General features: G+C 36.0%; 3 protein-coding genes across 3 annotated transcripts; 2 read left to right on the forward strand and 1 right to left on the reverse strand.

The window, feature by feature from the left end:
• Nucleotides 1–5686: 5686 nt before the first annotated feature.
• LOC117620835 (late embryogenesis abundant protein 2-like) lies at nt 5687–6778 on the reverse strand. The gene is made up of 2 exons (XM_034351076.1): nt 6655–6778; nt 5687–6239 (listed from the first exon to the last, which is right to left on the reverse strand). The coding sequence occupies exons 1-2, from the start codon at nt 6706–6708 to the stop codon at nt 5865–5867; spliced, it is 429 nt and encodes a 142-aa protein (XP_034206967.1). The 5' UTR covers nt 6709–6778; the 3' UTR covers nt 5687–5864.
• Nucleotides 6779–7999: 1221 nt separating this feature from the next.
• On the forward strand, nt 8000–9358 carry LOC117620833 (late embryogenesis abundant protein Dc3-like). Its single transcript, XM_034351075.1, has 3 exons — nt 8000–8116; nt 8248–8502; nt 8963–9358. Exons 1-3 carry the CDS (start codon nt 8054–8056, stop codon nt 9107–9109), a joined length of 465 nt encoding a protein of 154 aa, XP_034206966.1. The 5' UTR covers nt 8000–8053; the 3' UTR covers nt 9110–9358.
• Nucleotides 9359–10786: 1428 nt separating this feature from the next.
• LOC117620832 lies at nt 10787–18685 on the forward strand. The gene is made up of 10 exons (XM_034351074.1): nt 10787–11123; nt 12509–12634; nt 13350–13437; nt 14428–14513; nt 14616–14825; nt 16247–16431; nt 17302–17460; nt 17544–17624; nt 17721–17775; nt 18098–18685. The coding sequence occupies exons 1-10, from the start codon at nt 11013–11015 to the stop codon at nt 18338–18340; spliced, it is 1344 nt and encodes a 447-aa protein (XP_034206965.1). The 5' UTR covers nt 10787–11012; the 3' UTR covers nt 18341–18685.
• The last annotated feature ends 490 nt before the right edge of the window (nt 18686–19175 follow it).

A 19175-nucleotide genomic window follows, 5' to 3' on the forward strand; every position in this document is an offset into this window, starting at 1 on the left:
CTGTGTTCTTTCGAAACCTTTTCTAAGAAATTATTGTGCTTCAATTTCATTTGAATAAATATCTTCTGCTGTTACTAGTAATTTTCTTTGCTTCTGAATATTTCCATTTGTTATTATCAAAAGGATTAAGTCTGACTCTTCTAGGCTGACTACTTGATCCTACGGTTAGATTTTCTAATTTTTGGATTACTGATGAAGTGTAGGGCTTTTGCTCTTATTTCTCTTTCTAGATGTCTTTGACTGTGCTCTAATAACTCTCTTTGAATTGGTTTTACTTGTTCACTAGTGGATGGATCTTCTAATGTGTCCCTATAAATTTTTTGTCTACGTTTTAAATATTTAGTATGCTTCTTAACGTCTGTTAAATAGCTCTTAATACTAGCTATAGTGGGATGTTATGGACAATATAAACCTGGTAAATATACTCCCGGCCTACAAGGACAAGGTGGACGACCCATGAAACTTATCTAGATCGACCTTTTGCTTTTAGTATACCCAGTTGAGTTTGAGATGCTTCTATGGACTCTGTTAATGCTTATAAGGGCAAAGTGGAAGAGATGAAGTTGGTGATTGAAACGTAAATCTAAAATGTAGAACTGAAGTTAAGTCTTGAAGTTAATCGCGAGAAATGTTCCCCACAGAGGGCCAGTTGAGAACTTTTCTCAGATTCTATTAGACCTCAATAGAACTTTGATAGTGATGGTGCAGTGCGGTGGTGACTGCTGCAAGAATGATGGGGGGTGGAAGTGAGGGTTCGGATTCAATGGATGAACATGGTCGATGGAAGTGTGAGATTGGATTCAATGTTTAATTGCCCTTGGAAGACAAAAATCGTTATTACTCAATACGATTGGCATAGCCAAAATCATGGATATTCAATTGAGAAAGAGAAGCATTTTACTCCAATTTCTTTCTTCATGGCATGGTCGGATGATTGTATTGTTGTAGCATTATTGTTTAGAATTTCGTTGGAATGGAAAGTTATCAAATACATTCATTGTGCCGTATAACACAAGAAGCAAGAAGCATTGTTTAGTGCTTAAAATCTGAAGCTGGAGGTGGGGGTTCATGTATGGCCTGTTAGCATATAAAGAATGTTAAAAGTAGATGACATCTCTCCGTCTCCCTACACACACAGATCATCTCATCATATATCAAACTATTCACAACGGATCTTTAAACAAATCTCAAACATATCCCAAAGATTTCACAAATTTCTAGAGACCAATTCCTAGAGATTCAATTATTGAAGATTGCTCTGCCACCTTGCGGAAATGATTTCCAAGTTCCAACTGATGAAAATGCCAATTGTGATTCTACTAATTCTTGCTACAACGGAAACGATTCCGAATTAGCGACCTTTCCTTCTAGAGTTAAGAGGACGAAAGCTTACTTCATTATTGCGAATTGTTTAATTATTTAAATCCAACGCTACATTTTTAATCTCATAACTAATATTTCCCCAAGCTCAAATTCAAAAAATCTCTCTTTTCTATGCCCAATATCTCTCTCTGTATGAAATTTGATCATTTGTTAATTTTCAAGCCTAAAAAATTAAATTTTAGTTGAAATTTGCATAAAAATAATAATTTTAAAAAAATAATCCTGTCCAAAACCAAACCGGACCAAAAATCAAATTGGGCCACAGCCTATTGGGCTTCAAAAACCCACAATGAACCATGCCACAAGCTTTTATAATCAAGCCCATACCCAACCTCTCTTTCTCTCTCTCTCTCTCTCTCTCTCTCTCTCTGATAATACGCATCATCCTCCTTGTCCATGCATGCCAGTCTTGTCCTTGCTGTAGTGGGCTGCGTCTCGGGGTTTTTGGGCTCCTCTGAGGCCTTCTGCTTGACTACTTCCTTTGCCTTTTGTATCACGTCGTAGATCGAGTCCCTTACTTCTTGGGCTTTGTCCTCTACTGAGCCCATCACCCGGCCGGTACTTTCCTGCGAAACATGTGTTATGATATCTAATGAACATGTCAATTCTAGATTATATTTTATTGAAAAGCTGTTAAACTGAAAACTAGATTAAGTGTACTACTAATCAAAGCAGCTCATGATCCTTTTATTGAAGGCATAAGTGCATTATAAGTTCATTGAAAAGGTAAATATATATGTTTACTTGCCAGCAATGGGTATGAAGATAAATGGAATTGAATAAACAAAGAATGGGAATCAAATCCACTAATAGTTGATTTGATTCCCACTTCCTTAAGGAATTTCATTAAGGATTTTTAGGTGGAACCCGCATATTTACTAATTTATGTATAAGTTAAAGCAGAGGAAGTCATGAATGAAAATCACCATTTCTTTTTATTCCCATTACTTATAAGTAAACGTGTACAAATGATGCTCAGGTGATCTGGGGCCGGAGTGTCCTACAACCTACCCCAAAATATCTCCCATATTTGGTCTAACCCATAACCTATAGTTTCATAACTAATTAAGCCTACCACCTAGAGGTCCCATTTGGTTCACAAAATGGATTTGAGGGGAAATCACTTTCCATGTCATTTTCCAAGGGATCGGTAATAGAGATTTCTTTCCCATGTTTGGTAATCTTGGGAAAGTAATAAATAAAAAATACAACTTTATTTCCTTTCACATGTTTAGTTTGGATAGGAATGTAAAACAAAGTTTGTTTCATTTTCAAATTATACCCATATGAAATCAAATTAAAAAAAAGAATGCATTTAATTCTATATTGTAATTCTAAATTGTTAATGGGGACAACATGATCATGAAAAATATGTATTTAATGTTGGCACATTTTCCCAAACTTTCTCATAAGGATGAAAACAAAACCAAAAGGTGGAAGATGGCTACACTTTCCTCCCTATTTTCCAATGTGCAAGGCAACAATTTTTCATGCCTAAACTTACCAAACATGAGACCTCAAACTTTCTTTCTCATAAACCAAATAGGACCAGAAGGCTAAGCTTACCCTAATATTTGTGGGTGGGTGTGGGTACGGTACCTGAGCTTGGCCCTTGGCTTCATCATCAACTCTGTAGCTCTGTCTCTGCTGCTGAACATGTGATGCCATATTCTTTGCCCTGCCTCTCCAAAACAATGAATGAAAGGTAAGAATTCTTCTCCAAGTTTGCAATGTGGTAATATATTAAGGAACAGAAACAGTCAACAGTGCACCGTATAGGTATAGTGGTTGCAAGTAGANGGTGTCAAACGGGCCGTGCCGGGCCGGCCCAACCCATTTAAACTCGTGCCTTTAATGTATTCGTGCCGTGCCGTGCCGGCCCATTTAATTTATCGGGCCGTGCCGTGCTGGCCCATTTAGTAAAATCATTGATCCCAGCCCGGCCCAAAGCCCAAGTCCATATTGAAACGGGCCGTGCCGTGCTTGGGCCGTGCCCGTGCTCGTGCTCGGGCCATACTCGGGCCCAAGAACAAGCCCATTTAATTTGAATTTTTTTTTTCTTGATTTTTTTTTTCCCACTAGATAATTAAAATTATAAACATAAAACATATAACTAGAAGCAAGGAATGATGAACTATTTGAAAACATTAATAATCAAACATCCAAACAATATGAAAAAGGTGGAGGGCAAAAATATGGCCTCGTTAAAACCTTGCCTTAAAAAACCCCCAAAGGAGGAAAATCCGGTCAAGGAAAAAGAGTACCACTACCCTCCCAAATTACACAAAAAGGAAAATAAAATTAATCTAGGACACCGGGTAAAATATCAGCATTTGTCATCTCACGTTCCTGCATCAGTCAACCGAAAAAAAAATTAATTATTTTCTGGAGTAAAATAAGATACTTAGAGCATCATAAATCTTCAAAAAGACATGCAGTCTGATCATCAACATACAAACCTGTAATTAAAGGTGGATCTGGCCCTCGTGTACTATGCAATATAGCAGTCCCAGATAACACAGTGATGAACCCTCAAAGTTTTGACGCTATGCTGGTCACGCTTTGACTAGAATAATCCTACCAAAAGATTACATACATTAGATTTATAACAAAGACTCACACACAAACACAACATGTTCACGTGATGATACTTTAAACATTATTGCACTGGCAAATATTGTAAAAGAGGTGAACATAGCATAATAGATAGGAGAAACAATTGCTGTGTTGAAAGTATCCAATGCCTGCAACCACACCAGAGTGAGAAACCAGCTAAAAAGTTCACCTGATTTCCAAGCTAGAAGAAATTAACAAAAATTCAAACTTGGAAAGACAGATCTCGCTAAAAAAAGTGGAACTCCAACCATTATTTAAGTAGGTATTTTGTTTGCTTAATAAGTTTGAGTATCAACATACAGCAAAAACAAAGTACCAACCTCAACAAACTTCATTAAGGGAACTTGTGCTGTCATCTTCAAAATATGAGAGATCTTCATCTACAAAACTTTGAGTAGTGAAAAAAACTTTGAGTAGGTATTTTTTTTATATTTTTTATTTTATTTTATTTACTTGCTGTTCCAAGTTCCAACTTGGTAGTGAAAAAATGCAGTAGATGATTTAAGTGGGCTCGGGCTCGTGTCGTGCTTGGAGCGGGCTCGGGCTCATGCCGTGCTTGGAGCGGGCTCGGGCTAAGCCCGTCTCATGTCGGGCCACGGGCCGGCCCGGTCCATTGGACCTTTTTTTAAATCCCAGCCCGGTCCAAGTTTTCGTGCCGTGCCGAGCACGGCCCATTAATATTCGTGCTCGTGCCGTGCCGTGCCTCATTTAAATGGGCTGGACTCGTGCCGTGCTGGGCCGGCCCGACCCGTTTGACACCTCTAGTTGCAAGTGTGGCGCTGGGTGGTCAACACGTGTCATGCTTCGTTGACAAGTCATGTGCCACGTGGTGCCATCTTCTGTACTGAGGTTTAGGGGTATTTGTTTGTTTTAAACAGCTGCTTCGATTCTTTTCCTTTTTGGCTCTTCGGTTTATGACTTCCAAGAGGATTTACATTGATATGTATTGGCCTGTACCTAGTCTAGTTGAAACTTGATTGAATAGTAAATTTTGGTGTGATCGATTTAGTATTAGTGAATATTAATGGACGATAATCTTATATTTTAAAGTTAAAATATTAATAAATAAATAAGTGAGACTTTTAACTCCACAACGATATATAATCATATATTTTACAGTTTAATAACTGTAAATAAATAGATGGAAATTGTAACATCGATTTAAGAATTCTCGATTGTAAATGACCTAATAGTGTAGTAGTTTAGAGTAATTATTTCTCCAAAAAAGTCATAAATTCATTCGAATCCTAATATACGTAGTGCAATTTGTATAAGTTTAATATGCTATCACTCCTTTCGATTGCATAAGTTTAATATGCTATCACTCCTTTCAATAAAAATCGAGATCGAGTCCATTTAACAAGATGGCATGCAAGTGACAAGTTTCTATTTGTTAACCACATGCCCTCTTCACCCAAAGGTGCAGGGTTTACGTGATTGCTTATTGCAGTAAAACTAAAATATTGCGCTATATATAATCGAGATGGGGCATTAAACGTAGCTGTCTGCATTTCAGTGTTTGAAGAATTAAAGTCCGCTTGTTACCATATACTTAAATCGCTAAAACCCCAGACTTCGTTATCAACTTGTTATTCATATAATTTTGGGGTGCCGAGTGTGTAACTCTCTTAGAAATTGTACTAGCTACATGGGCATTAAGCTTGGATGAATTTTGCATAAAGAAAGATAAATAAATAAACTACTTCATATTTCATTTATGACTGAGAATTACACATAATATATATAGCTGGAAAACAAAAAATACAACATTAATCCCAACTCAGCGAGGGGGAAGCACAGGACTTCTGAAACATGCCCAACATAAAAACACCACAAACATATATCAAACCAACACCACCTGAAATTTAACCAGTGCCAGCCTTCTTATCAGAAAGCCCAGTTTCATCTTTCTCCTCATCATTCTTGGCCAGCCCAAAAGTGCTTTTCACAGCATCAGCAGCCCCCTGAGTCATGTTCTTCATCTGTTCTCCAGTCTGCTGCAGTACCCCACTGGTTTTCTCTTTGCCATGCTCGGCTGTCTCTCTGGCCTTCCGGGCTGCTTCTTCTGCCCTCTGTTTTGCAGCCTCTGCCTTCTCTGCGGCCTTGTCTTTGACTTGGTAGGTAGCTCCCTGGGTTTTGTCCTTGGTTGCTCGGCCTGTCTCGTATGTCTTGTCCCTTGTTGCTTGCGTTGTGTCTTGGGCTGTGTCCCCTACTGAGCCCATCATCTGGCCACCCTTTTCCTGAGAGACCAAGGGTAAAACCGTAAAATCACAATTATTTTTTATTTTTATAAATAATAAAAGCAATGGTCTGGACTACAAAGAGAAAATGTGTTTATCACATATACTACCAAAGTGATACACTTTGGTATGTATTTGAAGTTTTAAAAAACCATTATCAACCACGTGATGAACACAGAATTTCACTATAGAAAAGTCAAATTAACCGTCTGATAATATAACATACCCGACAATCACTACTACACATACTCAAAAATACTCTCTTTGTATTTTTCACACTTGATGTTTCAGAAAATCAATTTGAACAGCATAAGGGAACATAAAATTTCACTTAAAAAATAAAGTCCTATTAACAGTCTAATAACATAACACACGGTCACGAAGTAGAAACAATAACAGAAAACTAGGTAAATACCTCAGCTTGGCCCTTGGCTTCACCAGCTCTGTAGCTCTGCTTCTGGGATGCCATTTTTGCCTTCTAAAACAGTGAATATGAGCGATGGATTTAGAGTTTATCAAAATTCTGTGCGTCGTCCAACTTTGAGATATATGCTGATGAGAAGGAACGGTGGCAGTATGCATGGTATATATAGTATTCTCATGTGGGCTGGTTGGTCAACATGTGTCCACGTTGTTGACACGTCGTATGACACGTGCTTTGCTTTCTGAAATTCTGCGGTGAGGTAATTTGCTGTGTCGATTTAACTTCGAACAGGATTTGCATCATATGTATTAGTCAATAGGCTATTGACACATTGTCATTTTGTGCTCTGACATGCAAGTGTTGGATGTGGAGGGTTTGCACTATTGTTTATTACTGTGCTCAATTTTTAGAAAACTTGTAAATAAACCGTTTACATCACATTGCAATAAAACAATCCACCCAAAAAATTAAAAAAAAAAACATTGCAATAAATTTTTTAGTGGTACGTAAGGGTTTGTAGCTCAAGTGATTAAAATCATATTTATCTTTATATTTTAGGTCTTAAATTCAATTTATTATTCTCTCAATATCACTTGTATAAAAAATATAATACTAGTGGTCCATGAGATTATTTAAGAACTAGGTTTAATTTACTTGTTAAATAATATTGAGAAGGGTGGTGCTATTTGTACCACATTGATGACCATCTCTCTAATGGAGGAGGTGGGTTGTTTCAAGAATAATGTTAGCCAAAAACAGAAATAGCAAGAAACTTGTAATTTGGGTTTAATAATTTCAAGATCACCAGTTAATAATTTTTTTTTGATACAAGCGATAGTCTAAATTACATGAGATGAGAGTTTCTCACATACACACAACCAATATGTCATGGGATTAAAATATTTAATTTCAATTCAATAAGTATTTTCTTTTAATAAAAAGATTAGTCTTTTCCTTCCACTACTTCACATGAGTGTTTCCTTATATGTTGTTTCATATGTTACACATATGAGAGCAGTTATCATTTGAAAGAAAAATACTTCTATATAATCAGAAAAAGACTCAAACAACTAGTATAATTTGCACAAGGCCAACAAGAAAATAAGCCATTAATTTCTTATGGTAATTAAGCTTAATTAATTCTCCCGGAGCCTATGCCAAGGGACTCTCTTTCTTGGCTAAGCAAACCTGTTTGAAACAGTCCCCTATCAATACATGCCATCCATGCTACTGATTAAACGCAAAAAAATGGGGTAGGAAACTTGGAAATGGCAAGAATAGGAGACTTTGAGAATCTATATATACTCTTCGAATGGAAGAGCTTTGCATTGTGCATTCTTACTTTGAAATTTGATTCAGTTTGATTGAAGAAACAAAATCAAGCACAAAAATGGCAAGCCACCAAAATCAGGATTTGAGTCACAAGGCAGGCGAGTTGACTGGTCAAGCTCAGGCAAGTTATAACTGTGATTAATTTTGTAATAATATGAAATTAGGGTTGGTGTTTTGTAATCAATTTTTCATCCCATCAAGTTAATCCATGTTTTTTATTTTTTATTTTCCTGATCTAATTAACTTGTGCAGGTAAAGAAAGACGAGTTTCTAAACCAGGCATCAAATATGTCTCAATCTGTCCAGAATAAGGCATCAAATGCATCTCAGTCTGTCCAGAATAAGGCATCAAGTGCATCTCAGTCTACCCAGAATAAGGCATCAAGTGCATCTCAGTCTACCCAGAATAAGGCATCAAATGCATCTCAGTCTGCCCAGAATAAGGCTTCAGATGCATCTCACACTGCCCAAGACATCAAGGACCAAGCCACCAATCTCCTTCAACAGGCAATCACTTCCTCCCCTTTCCTTATTATTTCAATTATTTTTGTTATTAAATATATGTAGTATAAGAAGTTACTCAGAATTTAATCAAACATATAAGTCAATTCAATTAGTATCATCTCATTACTCTAATTAACGAGAAAAAAGCTAGTCCAATCAACTTCACTCTATGATTATCTTTCAGTACTCCTAATTCACTTTTTATTATATTAAAACATTCACATAATGTAAATGTGGGTTAGGTCAGTTGGTCAAGATAGTGTGTATGTCTCTTTGCACTCGAGTTCGACTCATTCTCTGTGCATTAGAATAATCTAAAATATCATTCTTGTCAAAAACATTAACGTAATAACTACAAAATGACAAACCAAGAATGTGATTAATATAATTATATTCTTGTATATATGGATATATATATATATATATATATATGTATGTATGTTACAAGTGTGTTTGATTGCAGACAAGTGAGCAAGTGAAAAACATGGCTCAAGGAGCAGCTGAAGCAGTTAAGAGCACTTTAGGAATGAACAACCCAAACGACCCAAACAGTAACCCAAGCAACGCAAACATGAACCCAAGCATTAACCCAAGCAACCCAAGGATTTGAAGTGCTTTCTTCAATAATGCTAGCTTTGCCTTCACTCGCATCAAAAGTTTCGATGACGTGGTGTCATGGCAATTAGCGCTGTGGAAATGGCTATGTTTCGTTTTCTTTCAGATGCAACATATTTGTATTTTTGTTCCTTTGTGTTTTGGTTTTTGGTTAATAAAAGAAGACGTCCATATTCCTTCTTTGTTAAGAGTGTTGTGAAAATGGATTAATGTTAAGAAAATAAAAAAGAGTGTGGTTCTCATATCCTTATTTTTGTCTCTTTAAATTTTCTCTAATCTCTATTTGTACTATTTAACGGTAAAGGAGTCGTGCCATATATATACCATATACTGCTATCTAATACATCTCGCACAAATGAGTCTTATGTAGGGTTTTTCGAAAAAAATATGATCAATAATTGTGATACAACTAATTCTAATTTTGCACCATGCAAGAGGAGTGCAAATAGAACTTTTGTTATTATTATTTTTTATAAATCTGATGTGTCAACATAAGATTTATGTAAAGCATCTCCAGTACTGCTGGCCAAAATTTAGTTAATTTAACTTTGAATAATTGTTTCTTTAAAGTAAAACCCATTTTTACTTCAAACTTTGTACATTAGAAGGACATGTCTATCTTCATTTTCTCTCTCATGACTAGCCACTGTTAAAAAAACAAACAAACAAACAAACTCGAATTTAGAATTTCACTTCTAACGTTGAATAGAGAAATACTATTTAATTTCAGAAGTTAAATCTGTACTCAAAAATACATAGTGACTTTTGACCTTTTCGCTAAGGGAACAATTTTATTGACACGGACGACTATGATGAAGCAACCCATTTTAATTTTTTCCCCCTTAATATTCCACTTTCATCCCCACAAATTAGAAAGAAAATAACAACAACAAAAAAAAAACACAAAAAAATCAGCAACCTCAATCCCCGACACTCATGATTCCGGCCGCCGGTGATCCATCCTTACCAGCGACCTATGTCCCTCACTCTATCTTCGTCCTATTTCTCCCTCTTGCTTCATCTCTCCTGCTCTTTCACTATCCTTTCGGGTTGTTGTTTTGCAGTTAAGTTGAGATTTGTGTCTTGTACTCGTTTTTGATGTATTGATGAATTATTTTTTTTTAATAAATATCGATGTTTGATAAAAAAAACACGAACAAGTTGATATATTCATGACTCATTGAAGCCATGTGTGTCCATGTGTGAAGCTTGTTGAAGCCAATTAATAAATGACTTTTTTGGGTAATTATATATATATATAATTTAAAATATATATGTTTCATTTTATGTTAAAGTTTTTTTTTCTTGCACTAGCCTTAAAGTGGACTTTAGATTAATAAAAATTTAAAATCCCATATGACACGTAAACTCTAAAAAAAAGTGATTAACTAATTTTCGATCTAGTGATATTCTTCTATAATCTAACGTCAGATTCAAATTGATGCACTATCATAACTGTGGAAGTAAGTCACAATGCATAAGTCATCAAAATGCACCAAGTGGGGACTAAAATATGTGATATGATGTGAAAGAAAATATTTTTGAGCCACGCCCACGGCCATCGCCACCGCCACCGCCTACCTCACCAAGAAATTAAAAACGAAAGTCACATTAAAATGACATCAGCATATCAAAATCAAAAGCTATTCAACTCGATTGAGATGAGTACCATAATTACAATCTAGAACTTAGCGTACCAAATCACTGCCCCAAAAAGAGCCAGAGATGTTCTAACAACACAACCCAGGGTACAACGAGGCACTGCGTTTGCAACCTCGAAAAAAGTTGGGATTCAATTTCTCTCATTTTTCACTTCTTCTTCTTCCTCCTCTTGTTGCAGAGACAGAAAGTAGAGAGAGAAAGCCACAATTTTTAGAGAGAGAAAGAGAGCGAGAAGAATGTCTTTAACGGGTGTGAAAATGTCCGAGGACGTTTGGTTGACATGTCTCACTCATGCATTGTCCACCGAGACCGAGGAGATCATGGGCCTCCTTCTTGGTGATATTGAGGTACACTCTCTGCCATTTCCATCTTCAAATTCTTTGGCTTCCACTTATGTTATGCACGTATTAGGTTTTCTTACTGTACGGGTGTTGAAATTGCTTGATCGGTTGATGCTTGGAGTAAATGTAAAGCTGGAATGGTTTGGGTATTTTGGGTTCTTTTCTGAAATGGGTTTAGAAAGTTTAGGTTTACCGAGCTTAGTTGTTTTTTCTTTGAATTTTGGGTCAGTTTAGATTTCGAATTTGGCATATTAATGTTCCTTGCTAGCTAGACTAGTTCTCGGGGTTTCCTCTAATTCGATTGGTACTTTAATAAGTTTACTCTGGGTTGCATAATTATTAAAAACCACTGAATACATGTGTTCAAATGCAAATTGTTTGATATGTTTACTTGAACTTGATTTTAGAATACTGTGCCTTGTCAGCGTTGTTATGTTTTCTTCTCCAATAACTATCATTCATATGGTTATTCTTTTAATTTCTGTTCAGCTAGAAACTTTGCTAAGTCCAGATGAAATTTGAAATTTTAGCGACATTATAAAATTACTCCATGGGCTCTTTTGGGAAAGCTTATTCAGGGCATATGACAAACATTAGAACACTCATACAGAAATAGAACATGTACACAGAAATTAAAGGAAGCATCAGCCTTGTTTTTCTAGCAAATCAACATGCTAACTCATCTTTTATACCTGTGCATGATGTTTTTGCCTGCTCTTGGGATTTAAAGACTTGCAGTGATGCATAAGATTGGTGTTGTTTGGTATTAGGCTAGTTGATTCAGTGTTCCAGTACAAATTTCACATCCAGTACCATTTCTGGTTGCCAATTTCCAATATCTGATTGATAATGAGTTCAGACTCAATGGTTCCTTCAATATGTTGCTGCAGGATCTTTGTTTTTGCACTCTAAGATCCCTTTCCTCGAAAAGCACTGTAATTCCATTCACTCTTGTCAGACCCAGGTGCATACAAGGAATCTAGACAAGCTTGCACAGTTTCTTGTTTCACCTGTTCTGTTGGTGTTTTGGTGCTTCTTTTTTTTTATTAATATTTTATTGGCATGTGTTTTGGTGGTTTGGTGCTTAAGTGGAAGTTCCCAGGGGCTTGGCCTAATAATTTGTTACTCATTAAGATGTGGAAGAGAAATAATTGCATGTTTGGCAGTCTTCTGAAAGTGAGAAGTTTTTATAATTTTTTTTTTCTTTTGTGAAGCCATTTGCTGAAGGTGATAGATATATGATGGACAACTGAATTTGGTTATGATTTATACAATGATTTTATTATAATTTGGATTTATCCTCTTTGTCTGGCTCTCTGTTTATATCTTAATTTTGTATAGCGTCTTATAGTCATAACATTTTCTTCCTCCAATGATGTTGGGAATTTCAGAACTCTGTAAATGGGGGTGTGACTGCACTAATTTGGGGAGCATCACCTCAAACGCGATCTGATCGGAGGAAGGACCGTGTGGAGACTAATCCTGAGCAGTTGGCTGCTGCATCAGCCCAGGCCGAAATATCCTTGATGCTTTATTTTTGATAAATATTTGAAAATTAATCTTTTTATGTTTTCATTACAAAAGGAAAAAACCAAAAATGGGTTCTTGACATCCCTATTTAGAGAATAAATATTGTTGAAAGAGAAAATCTGGTTCTAATTTCTCTCATGATCCCCCATAGTAAACATTACAGTTGATATTTTTAAAAGTGCTCTACTTTAAGGGAAGCGCTATAGGTTTTCACAATAAGCTTTGACTGTTATTGTTTGGTGAATTTTCTCCTAACTGAACTTCTATTACTTGGATCCCTTGCCATGTAAACCTATGCTTGCTTAAACTACACAGTATGATATCAGTCACAAAAAATTATATCGTTAGGTTGTGCTGTACTTATTTAGTTTATTTGTTTTTAACATAGTTTTCAACACTGCCTCAGCTTTAAAATTGTGATATAAATTCATAAAAAAAACAAAGCTATTTTTGTTCAGCAATCTAAATCATGCCGTTCAAAAGAAAAAAAAAATCGTGAATGCATCCTCATGAGCTGGGGCTTTGAGTTTTAGGTGGGCTGGAAATTTGGGAATACGTTCAGTTGGTTCAACATTTACATTCTTTAGTTATATAGCTATCATAGTTGTAGTGGCTCATGGTATTTCCATGCTCCATATCTGTTTTGCTTCTTTACTTTTGAGGATTTTTTTTTATGATACTGTGTAATTAACTCTATAGCACAGAATGACAACGTCAACAGGAAGAACAACTAGGGTGATTGGGTGGTACCATTCGCATCCTCATATTACGGTTCTTCCTTCCCATGTTGGTGAGTGTTATTTAATTACCCCTGCTTTCTGTTATTATCACGTTCATTCTTCAATTTCATGAGGTCGGGCTATCATAAGTAGAGTTTAGTTATATAACTTATCAGATTACTTGGGATTGTTATACTCATGAATCTGGGAGTTCTTCTTTGGAAAATATAAAATGTTACTTGGTAGAAACCTGGATACATTAATGGATCATCAATCACCTGTTATATGGTGTATATTTCGTTTGTGAGTTTCCAGGATTGATAAGTATGAGTCTGCACATACTGTGCCATTGGGAGAAAATGTAGGGCCTATAAAATGCTTTGACTGGATGGAAAGTTATGATGGATTTTGGGGTTGTGGAATTTTGTCTTGTTTTAACCTGGATTACAAAACACAAATAAATGGAATGTGAAGTTAGCAGCCAAAGTAGCCAATAATTCAAGCTGTGATTGTTTATCATGCCTTTGCATTAAATTTTATTTTTTGACATTTCTTATCAAATTAAAGACTGCCAAATCTTAGAAACCCATCCTTCAACTTCCTCTCTGTTTTCCATCTCAGAGTCCCCAAACATGTATCCAAATAACTGTAAGGCCAGACAAAAAAAGAACAAAAAAAGAGTTAATAAAGGAGGAGACTTTACAGTTAGCCAGAGAGATTAAAGGACACCCCTTGTACATTATGTAGCAAGCTAATGTTTCCAGTAGAGCAATCAAGGATTATTTTTTTGTTGCCGCTTACATTTTCAACTGTTAGATGGTAAAGATCGAAAAGTTGAAGATGTGTGTCACAATATGGTTTTATCTGTGGCCCATGAGCATGATCGATCTATATATGTGTGTCAGTATGTATCATGCTGTTACTCAACAGTAATCCATTGATATACTTTTAAGTATTTTATTCTTTCTAACATTTGGACCTGATGATATTGTTATTTGTTAGACATGCTATCATAATCAGTTGCTCGAGTTGATATTACAGCTGTGTTCTACTTTGTGCAGATGTGCGGACTCAGGCAATGTATCAACTTCTAGATTCTGGGTTCATTGGGCTTATATTTTCCTGTTTTAGTGAAGATATAAACAAGGTTTGCATTATGCATGGTATTAGCAAAGTAGTGGGGCTTCTTCTGCAGATATAAACGATTTTTCTTGTGACTATGTTCTTTAGTCATACTTGGTATTTTCAGGTCGGACGAATCCAAGTAATTGCTTTTCAGTCCTCAGATGGGAAGCAGCATCACATGTCAAGACCTATATCTTTATCTCCTGTAAATAAAAGTCCAGTTATAGAAGTTGAATCGTCTTTAAGTACCTCAGAAAATGAACCTGCAAGATCCTTTAGAGCAGAGTGTCCTGAACAAGACACAGCTGATTCAAGAACTTCTGGAACTATAAAGGTACTATATCCATTCTAATAAAACGGCAAAAAAAAAAGAAGAGGAAATAAAAACGATGTTAATTGATCCTGGCAGCAGAGCCCTAATACCAGTTAGTTTTCATGATAGCTGATTACAAATCCGTGTCTTGCTACTTGTTTTACTGAGTAAATGTTTGACTATTGATCATATATATTGTTTTGATATCTTGATGTATTGTGAATGATGAAACTCATAAGTTTCTTTCCTTCCATGTAAGTTCAAAACTTAGCCTTTATGCAGATACCTAATGGCCTGTGCATCCATCTGGCCTTTAATTCATATTTCCACAGCAGTGATGTTTAAATGGCGAAATTTCATTTTGATCAATATGCAATTGTCAATATATGTTTTAATTATAATTGATGGACTGAGTGGGCTTGGTAATTATCTATATTAACTGGGTTAAGCAAATATATGAACGGACATACACAATGTGCTCACCTACCTTTGACACTTATTTAAAATCATAGTATGATTTTTCTTTGGTTTAATATCACAAAACATCCCTAAGGTTTACGAAACTATCAGATTGCATCCTTAATGTTTTTTTGTGTCATTGGTGGTCCTCAAGGTTAGTATGTGTGATCACAAATGGTCACCGCCGTTAGGTTCTATCAAAAACTCCGTTAGTTTGCTGACGTGGCATATATATTGAGGTATTGAGGTTAATTGGAGTATGTAAAAAAAGATATTGAGGTTAATTGGAGTATTCGTAGGATAAATATTTATCAAAAGAGCAGCTAGGTAAAATGGCTGCCTCTTTATGAGGACGCAACCAGTGTTTTTTGAGAGAGGGTCTTTGTTGTGCGCCCATATTACCCATACATAATAGTGAATTGCTGATAATTTTCCTTCGGTGGTGTTTCATTCAAACTTGTTTTGACTTGTGTGCATGTTGGCTAGTAGGATAATGGCAAAAATTACTTTAGATTGTCATCCCCATGAAGCATGTACATAAGAAATATTATCTGGAATACATGTACAAACTATCATATAGCTTTGGAAAGATCTAGCTTGTTCCAGCTACTTTTTCCCAATATACTCTGTCATCATCTCAAATTTCATCATATGAGTCGTGGAAGCAGGCATATAGCCTACCAGATTATATGACCACCCTGGTAATGACAGTTTGTAAAAAAGACAAAAAGGGAAAACAAAAGAAGAAACAAGAAAAAGGAAAAAGAAAAAGAAAGCATTGGTACTGAGTTTGTGTGCTTAGTAACTCAGTAGTTTCTTGCCCTGGTTGCTTTGTTGATGCCTGAAGTCACAGGATGTGTCTTACTGAATAGGAGCTCAATTCTAGTAGTGACAGTTTCTTGTTGCATATTTGCTTGTCTAGAGGATACTGTTTTCATGCTGCTTGCTTTATGCTATGCGTAAATTATGGGTGATTTGCTTAGGGTGGGGGACGATCTTCAGACCTGGGGCTTTTGTTTGCTAATGCTGATGCAAATCATCTAGAAAAAGAAAGAATTGGAGGAAACCACCACAATAACACTTCAGACGTCATCATTGCCGATATAGATCACATGGATATGTCAGAGAGTATGCAAGAAGCAATGCACCGTTCGAATTTGGATATGAGGTATGCATGACTTTGTACTCTAACCACACAGTTTCTATTTCTATTTTCATTGTGTAAATTGTGGACTTGGTACATGTTATAAGTGTTTTAACAAGAGTAATAGCTTCGTTAATTAAAGAATAAATTCAAAACAGTTAGCATTTATGTCTGGCAGCAGAGTTAACAGCATTTCTGTAGCTGCCTATATTTCCTCGAAAAGAAATGAGAAAATGCCCATATTTCATTGGTTCATAAATCTGTGCCTTCTTGCCGTAAATCCGTTGCCTTTGTCTAAAAGCAAGACACTTGAGAAATGGCCTAGTATTTTGATTTTTTTGTTGGTTCCCGGCAGAATAATGTTTTTCCCCTTTATTCCTGATCCTTCCTTGATCCCTTATTGTTATTTATGGTTGATGTAAAGTTGTCTTCTACATATTCAATTTACACATCTCTCTTCTCTCACTCATGTAAAATTCCTGGATGTTTTCATGCATCAAATTGCAGTTGAGATATGGTATACAAGTCTTGGGTGCATTTATGTTGTTTTTATAAGAAGGCATTGAGCGTGATTCAATAAAGCACCGAGAACTTTCTTGTTTATGTGGAGCTGTGGGCTTGTTTGTTAAAACATAAATGTTGTTAGTTTGAGTAAAATTTTTTGCGTTTGCTGGATGAGTCATTTAGGTCTATATCACTGTATTTTCTTGTACATTTATTTGATTTTAAGGTCTATATTTTCAATCCCACACAAAAGAGTAAAGTAAAATTATAAAAACATCCACAGTTATCCATTAATGAATGAATAAACAACGTCCAATTCCATTCTGGATTCACAAAACACAATTTTGAATTTCTAATCCTAAATGTACTTTTTTATCTTTTTTCTTGTAGTGGTGCCGAGTATGTCAGGAAAGAAGTTCCTCTCCATGTTTTACCGACCTCGTCTCTTATTAAACTCGATTCACCATTATTATCATTTACGGAATTGCAACGAGTACTGTATGAAGAGGAGCGAGCGGCATATAACCAAGCTATCTCACAAAATATGAGGTGATCCATTGATATTTCATCACTTCATATTGATCAACTCATTGTTGATTCTTTCTAATTGGTTTGGTTTTGGTTTTGATTAGGGACGGGAAAGTGCATCCACTTACTTACATACATCACACGTCAATGTACCAGGCTTCCATGAGCAAATTAATTGAATATTGGTGAGTTATTTGCCCACCTCTCTGTTAGTTCTTTATGCCTGGCCTTTTGGTTTTTAATGTTTACTGACTTTCTTCCAATTTTTAAATTTTATGCAGTTTAAGTCCTGCCATAAATGCACTGCAGTGTCGGTTAAGAGAGAATGAAATTCGGGTATATACCATGCCATTTGTAGATAGTAAGGATGGTTTGTTGATCTCAAAAGATTTTCAAGTTTGATGGAATTTTAATGGAATTAGATTGATTTAAAGTTCAATGTTGAGGTTGAGCCATTTTAAAATTTCAACCTGGACATACTTCTTCTACATCCTAGGTCTTCCCGTTCCGTCATCTGGCTTTGGTCCTTGGCCATGCACAAGTGATTCTGATGGAGGCCCCAAATTTCCTTTCTTTTAGTTCCTAGTTTGTAACATTTTAAGAGAGTATCTTTCTCATGCTAACTATATTTATGGATGGATGGCCTTTGCTGAAACAGTTAGCAATGCTTACTGAAGAAGTGAAGAATTTGGAGACCGAGACACATAGAGCAAGCGAGCAAAGTTCAGGCTCTCCTCGTCAAGTTTCATCGCCTCGTCAAATTTCGTCGCCTCGTCAAGTTTCGTCACCTGTACCCCGAGGAAGTACTCCGTTGGGTCACAGGGACTTGTGTAGTCCAAGTGAATCAATCAGTGCGAGAAGTCTAGCTGGTTCTGGTAGTCGAAGCCGAAAAGGATCATAATGCATTCTCAAAGCAATCCTCGGTGGTGTGCACGTTGTAGATTAGCTTGAGCTGCTGTGTTGGTTTACATAAACTAGTTTTGCTAAAATGGATTGTGCCTTGTATGAAGTGTGTTTTGAAATTTGCATTTGGTGTAGGCGCAACCTGTATGGTGTATGCAGGTATAATGAGAAGTTAAATGGAATTCAATTGTGGTTTTATATATGGCATTTGGGATTTGAACAAATTTGTAAAGAGTGCACCTTTTGAAGGTCCACGGGATTCTCTCCATTGCCATTCTTATGTTCGTTCGTGTATTTTTCCTTTTGTTCTTCGGGTATGCAAGTGACCATGAAATTGAACGTATTGCCTGGCCACAAGTTTACGTATTAGTAGAGTTTTCGGTATTTATTACGTTTTAGTCATACAAATTGACTATACAGATCGTTGTACGCATAAAAACAAGTAATATATTATTGATTAGCCAATAGAATCACGGTTCTGAAGCAATATAATTCAGGTAGGTCTTTAGACTCAAAAGTGTTCAAACTACGCAATACGCTGAACGCAATGGCCCTAAACTCAATAACGTGACCAAAGAAGTATATATCCGAATCCAAGCGCAATGTTGTAATAGTGAGAAGAAAATCACTCTCAAAACAACAAGAGTGCTGTTATTTTTACCCATCTGTTTTATTTTCCCACCCACTTTATTTTAAAAATTTTAAAAATAAATTTATCCCTTTACAAAATAACCAGCTTCTTTCTTCAGAAAGGATAAACAGAACCCACCCGAACTCTGAAACTCAAATATCCATTTTTATTGTCTAGTTTCATGCCATATTGAAATCTAATC

The sequence above is a fragment of the Prunus dulcis genome, chromosome 3, assembly GCF_902201215.1.
Source record: "Prunus dulcis chromosome 3, ALMONDv2, whole genome shotgun sequence".
NCBI classification, from domain to species: domain Eukaryota; kingdom Viridiplantae; phylum Streptophyta; class Magnoliopsida; order Rosales; family Rosaceae; genus Prunus; species Prunus dulcis.